The following is an 11,427-nucleotide window of genomic DNA, read 5'->3' as shown; positions in this document are numbered from 1 at the left end:
CAGTCCAGGCTCTTGGTGGTGATGGTGTGAGGAAGGTGTTCTTTGTACACTTTGGTCCCGTTATACCAGTCAACCGTGGTTTGTTGCTGTATCAGCGAGTTGTTTTTAGTCGAGTGCCAGACGCCGCTCTTATACAGAGATCCTGCGGTATGGCTATTTAGATGAAAACAAATGTTGTTAATCTGTCATCCCGCTGTGTGATTTTAAGACTCGGAGTTGTGCAAAAAAATGGCCTCAGGTCTATCCTGCCATGCCAAGAAAAGAGGCCAGATAATGTTTTTCCTCAAAGTAGAATAGAAGTGGAGTGGAGTTAAATAATGAGAAGCAGGCTGAGGTTTGGTTTCCTAGGCGAATATCATGATTCACTTTTATTAAAAGCATCATAGCTACAATTCATCATACATGATGTCTCAAAAAAACAAAAAACAACAAAAAGACACACACCAAAAAAAGAGGAAAAAAACATTTACATGGTATGTCTGTAAACTTCAAGGCTAGATAAGAATTTTGAGGTAATGCTCTTCAGCTTGCTGGCTAAAAGTAACAAAAAGTCCATTTTTTTCAAGAAAAAGTAGCTAAGTAATAAAGGTACCTGATTATTTTAACTCTTTAACACCAGTGCATCAACAGGAACAGAGTGAGACAAAATTGATTGCAGTACTCAGTCATCATTTACAGTTTTAGTTTTGTTTTTCTATTCATGACACTTGTGGTTATTCATATAGAGTGTGTGTGTATGAGTGTGTGTGTTGGGAGAGTAATGTTGGAACATTCAAAAGCTGCCTTGGTTATTGCTGTCTCAGCATTAAAGAGGAGAACAGGTTCTCTGGTGGGGAAGCAGTCGATCACTTTCAGCCCCAGTTCTCTCTCTTCATCTGCCGGGCTGGCTGTATTAGCAAATGTTAATAAGACCTGGCCAGTGTGCGTGTGTGTTTGAATGTACTTTCAAATATTTGAACCACTTGCAGCGCTTGATTCATCTCAGACACGTGAAACTGGCCTCAGGAATGGAAACAAATCAAATAACTCGCGCTTTTCAAGTATTCAAAAAATAATAACAACAACAACAACAACAACTTTGCAACCAGAGTCGAACTTCATGAAGAAACCTGTGGATTTCCAACTCTGTTGAAAATGTGTCTCAGTCCTGCTTTGGCCAGGCCTGGTGTCAGTGTGTGTGACTAGAGGAACAGTCTTTAAAGAGAAGGTCACTAGGGAGCAGCACTTGGTCTGGAACTACTGGGATGTGAGGGAAAGAAAAAAACAAAAAACTTTAAAAAAGGGATTTTGATGTGGCAGCGAGCAGGAAAATCAACTATCTCATGTGCCCCCTTTAAAGTAGAAACCTGAAACCTCACATCCCTGTGTGGACCACCGCTCCAAATCCATTCACAGAAAACCTCCAGACAAGGACGGCTGGTTTTTCGGTGGCTGAAACGGACCAATCAGGAAGCCTGACTGGCAGCAGACCCAGCCCGCCTGCCACTCCTGAGCCAAAAACCAGCCACCTCCAGAGACAGAGAGAGGATTCAGATGTGGCAGTGGAAAGACTCAAGATTGGTATTCAAACAGTGTGGGACTGGGTTTAACAGTATTGGTTCAGCATGCACGCACAAGCGCACACACACATACATACATATACACACACATATCTACACACGCGCACACACACACACACACACACACACACACACAAACACCCCCCCCCCCACACACACACACCCTCCCCCCACACACACACCCTCCCCCCCCACACACACAGCTGGTAGGGAGTCCTCCCAGTAACAGTCACATCACAGGGAGGGTTCAGGGGGTTAGTGCGTGTGTGCGCGTGCGTGTATGTGCAACTTGTGATCAAGTATGCCAAGTATGTGTTGGGATGTGAGTTTGTTGTGGTAGTCAGTGTGAGACTTGTGTGAGTTTTAGGCCAGTCTATTTTCCTTTTCCTCCTCAGAGTCTACCTGGTCTGATATGTGAGAACTACATCTGCTCTGAAACAGAACAGCTGAACTCCATTACCCACAATTCATTTTTGCAGCAGCTTTGTCAGACAGACAGTTGGGTTAGATGTGTTTGTTTTTTTTTCTTGCTTTATGAGAACCGATGTTAGAAAAGGTGCCAGCAGCGGGTGTTTCTTCTCTTTGTGATGAGACGCTGCCGACAACCAACAGCAAAAAAACAGTCCAGATGCAGGAGGCAAAAAAGTAAGGAAAACGACAGATCTGAGAGCTGAAAGCAGCAAAAATAATAATAATAATAATAATAACAATAATAGCACTATTGGAACCTCGTGAAGTCCTGTTTTAGGGACTGTGTAAGAGAAAAGTCAACAGGAACAAGGTAGAGGAGAAGAAAGAGTCTTTAAAGAGGAGCCGAGCTCTGAGCGAGCGGCTGTGCGGACTTTCCCTGACTACACTATCGCTCAGAGAGACTGAACACACACACCTCATCCTCTCTGACACATAGTAAATATACCTGGTCAAAAAATAAACAACAAACGGAAAGAAATCATCAACAACAACATAAAGGAAAAAAAACCCAACAGGATTCATGATAGTTTGGATGTTTCTGGTGGAGGCGTGTAAACTTGGCAAGGGAGAGGGAGGGGGCAGTCAGAGGTGAGGAAATGCCCCAGGCCAGTCAGTTTTGTGTCTTATTTTAGTCACTGTTGTCCTTCTGTGGAGATTCCGCTGCCTCCTCTTCATCTCCTCCCATCCCTCCATCCTCCAGAACTGAATCGTCAGCCTCGCCTGTCGTCTCCTCCTCCAACCCCCCCTCTTCCTCAGCCAAGTCACTCACTGCTCCTCCTCCCTCCTCGTCTTCGTCGTCGTCCTCCTCTTCTTCTGTAGCTTTCATTATCTTCTTCGCCACACCCTCGTCTCTCGGGGGGTTTGTGGACACGGTGTTGCCCCCCAGTACTCCGGCCATGGCGCTCTGCAACTCGGCCAGTGTGGAGGCGGTTGGGAAGCCAGGCAGACTGAGCCCCCCGAGGCCTGGAGTAAGAAACATGGAGGGGTAGAGGAGGCCGGGGGCCATGGTGGAGAGGAGGAAGGGGTTGAATGCTAGGGAGTTGGCAGACATGCCAGCTGCTGCCAGCAGGGCGGCGGCATCACCGTTGATGGATGCCTCTGACGAATCAACAGCCGGGATCTCAGGGGGCGCATTGACATCATTCCCTAATTTCTCCATCCTCTCCGCCATCTTCCTCTTTGCCTTCTTCATGCCTTCATTTCCCTCAGCCTCGTCCTCATCTTCCTCCTCCTCTCCCACCTCACCACCTTCTCCCTCCTTCTCCTCTCCCTCTCTCTTCCTCTTTTTTGTTTGGCCACTCCCTCCTCCCTCTCCTGCCATCGTTCCATTTGTGTTGCCTGACGCTGCAGCGATGGCAGCATGGGATGTGGCAGCTGTGGCGGTCGCAAGGTTACCGCCAAATAGTCCGCCTAGGCTGAACATGTTGGGAAGTGCAGCGGCCATGTTGTGCAGGCCTCCCATGCCAGGCAGCATGAGGGGCAGCATGGAGGCGGCAGCGGCCTGCTTTGGGTCGGTGGGGGGAGGGAAGGCCATGAGACCAGCAGCCAGCTGGAGAGACTGGAGGCTCTGGAGAGAAGAAAGGTCCATCCCTCCAAACAGGCTGTTCAACAGCAGAGGGTTGATGCCTCCTGGAGACACAGACACACATAGTCAGTTAATTGGGATAATTTTTTCCTGAGCATGTTATTATTATTTTTATTATAGAGTGATGAACTTGTTGGTTGAGCAGCGAGCTTTACCTGCAGTTGAAGCAGCAGTGGCCAGTGATGCCTGAGCAGCCTGAGCTGCTGCTGCTGCCTGGGCGGCAGCTGCTGCCTTGGCAATCTCAGATTTGGGTCGTCGCCCCCGACGACGGACGCCCTCCTCCCGGACTACAGGGCCGGTCAGAAGGCGATCGAACATAGCTTCTGGGAGGAAACCCTGAGTGGAGGAGGATTTTTATTATTATTATTATTATAAGCGTGGGAGGGAAATTTTTCATTTGAGACCTGCAGTTCCTTTGGAAACATGTTGTACAGGAGCAGTTTCATTCAATGAGCAAACTGTTGCAAAGGTGCAACAGTTGGTTCGTAGATTTTGTCTTGTTTACTTACAGACTGTTTGACAATGTCTGTCCAGTCAGGGGCAATAGAAAACTCTGGGTTCTCTAGTAGCCATCTGGGAAGCTCCTTCATTGGTGGAGCCATGGCCCCGCCCATCTAAAGAACAGGAAGTCAAAATATTTTTTTCTCGAATTCATGTACAAAAAATAAACACAGGCAGTAACCTTGTCACGTGTCCTTAGACGACAGTGAATTACATGTACTACGAATTATGCCCCTGTACTTTGGCATCCGAAAATATTCGGACTCATTACTGTGTGGATTTAATTTTGAATGGACAGAAAAAATTGCCCAATTTGGATTAGACAAAGTTAAAACAATTTTAGAAAAATTTAACATAAATCACAAACACAGATCTGTTCAGACGCTTTAACAGCTTCCAGTCTTCTTGGTCAAGTCTGTACAAGCTTTGCGCAATTTATACCGTACGTCTCTTGGTCAGATTGGATGGTAAGTGTGTAAACTTCCATCTTCAGGTCTCTCCACAGATATTCGTGGGGTTTCAGTCTGGACACTCAGAGACTTGTTCTGAAGCCATGTTGGCTCAATGCTGTGAGCCATTGTCGAGCTGCACTCAAAAGCAGCTTTTCTTCGAGGATCGCTGTATTTGGCTGCGTTCATCCTCCCTCTGTCTCATCCCTGCAAACTGGAGATGAGCAGTGCCTTGTGCTAGACATATTTTTCTGCCACAGGGATACATTTTTGTCTCATCAGACCAGAAACAGAAAATATTTTACCTCCTGCTTTCAAAGTCCTTTAAACTCCAAGCAGGCTGTCTTAAAAATACTTCTGTCTATTCTCTCTTCTCATTAAGTGACAGGCAGAGGTGACTGAGGTGGTTGTCCCTCTAGCAGGTTGTACCATCTCTTCAGAAGACTGTAAGATTGACTTTGGTTCTTGGTCACCTCCCTAACAGAGGCAATTCATGTCCTGGTGGTTGCACACTTCTTCTATTTTAAGTTATTGACAACACTGTGCCCCTGGCAACAGTCAAAGCTTTAGAAATGGTTCTGATCTGTTCTTCCCCACTAACTGTTATTATTATCTCTATAAAGAGCTCACTGGACTCAATGGATTGTTTTTTTTCCAGCCGTGCGGAGCCACAGCAAGGGCAAAGTCCTTTTTGCTGATTTGTCATTATGGGTTATGAGTGACAATTAATTATATCAATTCAAAATTAAATCCACCACACAATTAAGGACTGAATACTTCCTGAGGTCACTGTACGTCAGCTTACCTTGCGTCCATTGCGTCTGTTGACCACAGGTACTCTCTCATCTCCAGTCAGGGTGTTGATGTCGATCTTGTTGGGGTTTCGACAGCGATGGCGCTTCTGCTTGGGCTTAGAGAACTGAGACAGCAGTAACTCCTCGCTCTTCTGTAGCAGAAAGATATAAAAAAAAATAAAAGGTTAAGTATAAAAACAAGTTACCACTAAATACTATTTCATTGAGCAGACACTGAACAGAAGGGACAGGGTTGTAATGTGAAGGAAGAGAGGAGTTCCGTACTGGTGTGAATCCAGCCATGTCCATGGTGTATGTAGGGTGCTGCCTCAGCCACTCTCCCAGCTCCTTGTTTGACACTGCTGGCTCTTCTTCCTCCAGACTGCCAGAAGCATGAGATCTGGCACTGGGGCTCTGCTCGGGGATGGTGAGCGATCGGTGGGCACGGGCAGCATCCTGAACCCCTTCCACTACTGAAACCTTTGTCCCTTCAGCATCATCCTGAATGTCCAACAAGTAACACAGAGGAAACATGAATTTAATGTATATTCTTATACACAATGAACTATGACGTGTGTCTGTGCAACACAGCCTGACTACTGATCCACTCCCTACCCCTCCTGCTCTCTTGTTGGCCATGAATAGCAGCTCCAGGCCCTCCACATTTTTCCTGCGGCCTCGCCTCCTCCTCATGATGGGCAGGTCAGCCTCCTGTGAACCATTGGCTCTTTGTCCAGAGGGCGGAGCTTGCTGCAGCAACTCCATCTGGGCCTTGAGGGAGGGGCTTGTCACCAGAGCACTTGGGAATCCGGCCAATGAGGGAGAGGCCTTGTGGTGATGGTGCATACCCTGAGCAGCAAATAGATGACTTTCAGTATATAAACCTTGTTTAGTTTTATTTCAATGTAAAAAAAAATATGTATCCATTTTTGGATTCATGGCAAACTAGCTTCTAGTCTTACAAATTAAGTAAACGGACAGAGTGTGAGATTCTGTGAGCACCTTGGTGAGGTCTATAGCCTGGCTCTGGGACTCTGCAGCAGCGTGGCTCTCTCTCAGCTGAGCCACCATCTCCATCAGGTTGCGTCTCTTAGCCGCCCTCTCCGCCTCAATCTCGATCTTTCTCCTCCTTCTCCTCCGTCGGGGCATCGTCAGGCTCAGAGCATCCTCCTGCAACATCAACCAACCTTACTGAGGAGCTTGTCACGTGATTGCTACTGGCACTTCAGCTAACAGCTAATAGCGGTATCTTTAAATCCAAACAGATGCTAATAGGCTGAAGTTGTATAACTAGCTCATTAGGCTTTCTGTCACAAAAACTGGCCTCAACTGTCAAATATCTGAGGGTTTGACAGTTTGCTCGTACATGTTTCTGGAGTATATGTTCACAACAACACTCACATGAACCTGCGGCGATAGTGTTTTGTCTTCACTCCCACTGTAAGGCGTATGGATGCCCGCCATTGTCAGCTCGGCCAGACTCCGCCTCTGTAGCGGGCTGTCAGTTGCCGTGGCCACGGCGGCTGTGGTTACTGCGGAGCCATTCCCTGGCAAAAGGTTGCTGGGGAAGTCAAATATGTGGCGTCTGTTGACAGGCCATTTGCCCTTCAGGACAGCCTCGCAGATGTTATCCATCCTGTTGATCATCAGGCGATCCTGTGGGGTGTAGAGAACGGAGAGAGGTGACACATTATTCTCCGAGGTGACACATTATTCTCCGTCCTTTGGATTTTTCTAAATTTAGACTTTTAATGCTGAAATAATTACCTCTATTGCTCACACAATAGAAACAGTCTCATGTTAGCCTTATCGTGTATATGCCTCTATTGCTAAAGTACCCCGTTTTTGCTATGTAATGAGAGGCAACCACATGATAAAGTACAATGAGTCAGGTCTTTCTCACCACGCTGAGATTCTCTTTTGGAAACAAGCATCGTTTTCACGAAGAAAAATTCCAAATTCCAATCATCGTTAGTTCAACTTAAATCACTAATAGAACTAAGACGACCAACACTCAACAGAACAGAAGCTGTCAGCTGTGATTTTATGACATTAGTGCTTTAAAATCAATGACAACTATATATTGAGTTATTATTATTATAATAACTGACAATTTCAGCCCTCATTTAATGTGAAACATCAGAAGGAAGTGTCATTGACAGTAGTGTAACAGGTGTTAAAAAATTGCAAAGTAGAGGCGACTAAGTGAAAAACTTGAGCAGCAGAGTGATGAGACATGATCTTGATGTAGCACTGATAAATCAGTGCAGTGTAAATGTACCCACCCCCCTCAATGATCATTACCCAGCCTTTATTAGCGACTGGCCTATTTATCTGCTGTCTATTGTTTAAGACTCACCTTAGGCCAGAATGAGAAGGCATAGGCGCGGTCCTGTAAGGCCTGCAGCGCAGAGGTTTCTGGCAGGTCTTCGGGGCAGAATCCATCTCTGGTTTCGTCGCGGGCCGACGTGCTCAGAGACGCGATGCTCTCCTCGTCAAAGTTCTTCTGCTCTGATGCAGCACTCGCTGTGCAGAGAGAGGGAAATCCATTTTGAAACGCTTAATTAAAAAGGGTTTCAAGGGATCCAAACTCATTTTATTCTCTTGCCCCTGGAACTTAAGACTCATTAACACACTGCCAAGTCATAAGGGGAAACACCAGAAATAGGCCTGTGACTAAGTGTGGTGTCAGCAACGATGGGAGGCCAACAACCAGGATCGCAACAGGAGACGGAATACAGAGTATAGTTGAAGTTAAATCCATCACACGGACTAGTTTGAACTTGACGTATATATTACAAAGTACCTTCAGCCTGAGAGGATTTCTCTGATTTGTCGTCTTCCTCCATTCTCTCCTCCTCTTCCTCCTCTGGGCTCTTCTCGGTGTCAGCTGACTTAGGAGATTTGGGAGACTGTGGATTCTCCCTCTCTTCCCTATCTTCCTCCCCCACAGTCTTGTGGTCTGGTTGTGCTTTAGGAGAAGAGTTGGGATGTTCTGAGAGCTCAATGGTCATTTCCTCTTGGTCTGTTTGAGTATCAACTAGACTCAAACTCTTTTTCTCCTCTGCCAAGGCTTTATATTCATCATCCAATGGCTTGGAAGTCTTTTCTTCTTCTCTCTGCTCTTCATTGACCTCTTCCTCAACTTTTGGCTGGGTTTCCTGTTCCTCTTCCTTGACCTCCTTTCTTGGTGAAGCAGTGGTCTCATCCTTCCCTTTTCCAACCTCTCCCTCAATTTCCTCCTGTTCATCAGGATTTTCAGTCTTGGTACATGGAATGTGGTCGTCTTCTCCCTTGGGTTCCTTTTTCACTTCCATCTCAGTTTGCCCTTCCTCAGTCTTCACCTCTTCAGCTGCATTAACAGCGATTTTGTCAGCAGCAGCAGTGCTCGCCAGCTCTGCTGGGGTGAGGAGAGGTGCAGTGGTGTGTTCTGCTGCTACCATTCCAGCTTTGGTCATCTCTCCCTGGGTTCCCATGCCAACCCCAGCCCCTCGATGGCTGGTGAAGCGCTGGTGGGCCTCCAGAAAGTCCAACGTAGTGTCATTTAAGATGTGATAATCTGTCCGACTCACGCCATGCTTGGATGCCCCAAGAAGTAGGTCCTGGTCATGGCGGCCACACTCCCACCACTCCGGGAGGTCTGGAGAGGCCTGGCAGAGCTTGAGGCGCTCAGAGAGCAAGGGGTGGGGGAGGACCTGCTCTCGGATGCGGCGGAGCAGCTCGATGCGGTACAGGGTGCGAGAGGCGCGCTCCTCAGTGATGGGGTCAATGATGAGGGTTGGGTCTGGGAGTTCTGACAATATAAAGACAGATGTTTAATGACTAAATAATTACACCATGCAGTTACCTCAAGCAATGCATGTTTTCTCTTACCTGTGTCAGTCTTGACCTGCATTCTGCAGACACGTTTGCACATGGCAATAAAAGAGTAGTAATATTTCTCCAGACTCTCATCTGTTTTCTTGTCCAGTCGGGCAAAGGCCCTGAACTGTGTCCAATCGAATTTCTGACGCTGAGTGTCAAAGACAACACCAAAGGTGGACACAACACGGTAGAAATCAGCCTCCTCGCGACGAGTCCATCTGACAGAGGAAAAAATAAAGGGTGACAAAGGGAATGTGAAATGATTTGATCCCACTCTTTGGTATTTGGAGGCTGTTTTTAAGAAAATGGTTTTACTGTTGGGTGATTTCTTTATTGAATATCCTTAAATATCAAAAGACAAGTGTTAAATATGTGGCATTAAATGCGACTCTACCTTTGTCTTCTCTCCTTGTAGTACATGGCTCCATCGGCCATCAAGGAGCTGGTGGTCATCACTGGCGAAGCCTCTGGCATTAACTGTCCACCTTTGGCAAAGTAAGCACTTCCTTTTGCCAAATATGGGCTCCCCTCTGTCATGAACACTGTGGCTCCATCTTGGATGTAAGTTGCCCCTCCTCCTGACTCAGTAACCATGGAGATAGAAGGCAGGAACTCCCTGCGGCGGCGGCGGCGACCGTCAGGCCTGTTGAGGGCCTCCTGGCGGAGCTGTTCTCTTCTGTTGGAGCGCTGGTATGCCGTGATGAGGCGACGCAGACGAGCTGTCAGAGCTGAGGCTGCGGGCCAATAAAGTCGCTCGTTGGAGCCAGAGGCTCCGCCCAAAGTAGTCGCAGTTTGACCGTTTTCACCTGATTTAGTTACTGCTAGTAAGACAGAGACAAGAGAACAAGGGATGAGGCAAGAGAAAGAGATGCAATAAAAAAAACTTATAATTTCACTACATTTTGGGAATCAAAGTTTAAAGTTTTAGCTCATGCAGCAAAGACAATGTAGGATGTTTAAGTGTTATCACTGCAAAGGGACATTAAAAAACTTTAATCAATAATAAACTATGACATGGCATTTCCATGCCATATCATGTTGACTTTCCAACGTAACATCGTGTGGTTTTTACAATTTTGTTGATAAATGTCTGTGTACAGATTTTTGGTGGAATTTTGTACCACGACATTTGTATTTTCCAGTTAACTTGTCATTTGTATGAAAATGTAACACAGTAATACTTCCCTACTTTGTAAAGGATTGTTGTTCTGGACATTGACATCTAATAAAATATTCACATATGTAGCAAAATGTTCACTTTCTTTCATTTAGCTTCACCCTTTAATTAGCCCACTTTCCAGGTGAATCCAAAGTTTACCTTCTGTCTCTCCCTCCACAGCGTCGTCCTTGTCATCCAGCGGAGAGTTGGTGAAGTCATCCATCTCATCTTTAAAAGGCATTCGCAGTGGCTTGTACTCTGGGTCCTCATCCTCACTGCAGAGCATGGAACATACAGAAATTAAGCTTTTCAAGATATTGAAGCAAATCAAATTTCACATACTCTTGACAAAAGTACAAAGAAGTGAAAGGTTAACATTTAAGGACAAAACAAAGTAGGGCAGAAGCTTCAGAGGACAAACCGATGGACTTTTGAATGATTATCCATAAATATATATATATTTATGGATGGTTCGAGGTGGTTCGGGCAGCTGGTAAGGATGCCCCCTGGGCGCCTCCCCTGGGAGGTGTTCCAGGCACACCCAGCTGGGAAGAGACCTGGGGGTAGACCCAGGACTAGGTGGAGAGATTATATCTCCACACAGGCATGGGAACGCCTCGGGATCCCCCAGTCAGAGCTGTTTAATGTGGCCCAGGAAAAGGAAGTTTGGGGTCCCCTACTGAAGCTGCTGCCCCCGCGACCCGACCCCGGATAAGCAGTTGAAGATGATGATGATGATGATGATATATATATAAAAAATGAAATTGCCAAATTGGCACAGTTCACGGTTATGTACGAGCAGTGATTTAAACTCATCACATGTAGATTTTTTTCAGACTGGACATGGTAACAGCAGTGACACTAAATACATAAAAAAGGAAAAATGTAATGATCAGATTACATCATGTCTTTGTTGGCTTAAAATCAGAATCAGTATATTAATATATCAAATTGGTATATTAGTATAAAAAATGTGACCAATCACAGATCGACAAAGACCAAAAGACATTAGAAGCAAGGGGAGAGCAAAGAAACAGCTTTTTGG

The 11,427-nt window shown here is 46.1% G+C and overlaps 1 protein-coding gene across 4 annotated transcripts in view; it reads right to left on the bottom strand.

Annotated features, from left to right (window-relative positions):
- Positions 1-1,932: 1,932 nt before the first annotated feature.
- The window catches only part of chd7 (chromodomain helicase DNA binding protein 7), a 70,947-nt gene continuing 61,452 nt past the window's right edge, over positions 1,933-11,427 (bottom strand). For 3 of the 4 annotated variants that reach the window (XM_035633260.2, XM_035633259.2, XM_035633261.2), the window contains 13 exons: positions 10,542-10,657; positions 9,618-10,044; positions 9,233-9,441; positions 8,166-9,152; positions 7,719-7,885; positions 6,761-7,015; positions 6,362-6,529; positions 5,975-6,208; positions 5,645-5,860; positions 5,371-5,511; positions 4,125-4,229; positions 3,771-3,951; positions 1,933-3,659 (listed from right to left, as the gene is read on the bottom strand). In XM_035633260.2, the coding sequence (XP_035489153.2) occupies positions 2,659-3,659; positions 3,771-3,951; positions 4,125-4,229; positions 5,371-5,511; positions 5,645-5,860; positions 5,975-6,208; positions 6,362-6,529; positions 6,761-7,015; positions 7,719-7,885; positions 8,166-9,152; positions 9,233-9,441; positions 9,618-10,044; positions 10,542-10,657 (4,207 nt within the window). In that variant the 3' untranslated portion in view covers positions 1,933-2,658. The remainder of the gene's footprint in view (positions 3,660-3,770; positions 3,952-4,124; positions 4,230-5,370; positions 5,512-5,644; positions 5,861-5,974; positions 6,209-6,361; positions 6,530-6,760; positions 7,016-7,718; positions 7,886-8,165; positions 9,153-9,232; positions 9,442-9,617; positions 10,045-10,541; positions 10,658-11,427) is intronic. The other variant, XM_035633262.2, reaches the window with a different exon arrangement.

The sequence above is a fragment of the Scophthalmus maximus genome, chromosome 5 (genome assembly GCF_022379125.1).
Source record: "Scophthalmus maximus strain ysfricsl-2021 chromosome 5, ASM2237912v1, whole genome shotgun sequence".
NCBI classification, from domain to species: domain Eukaryota; kingdom Metazoa; phylum Chordata; class Actinopteri; order Pleuronectiformes; family Scophthalmidae; genus Scophthalmus; species Scophthalmus maximus.
Note: the sequence above shows the minus strand (reverse complement) of the source record. Positions and strands in the feature narration are given on the sequence as shown.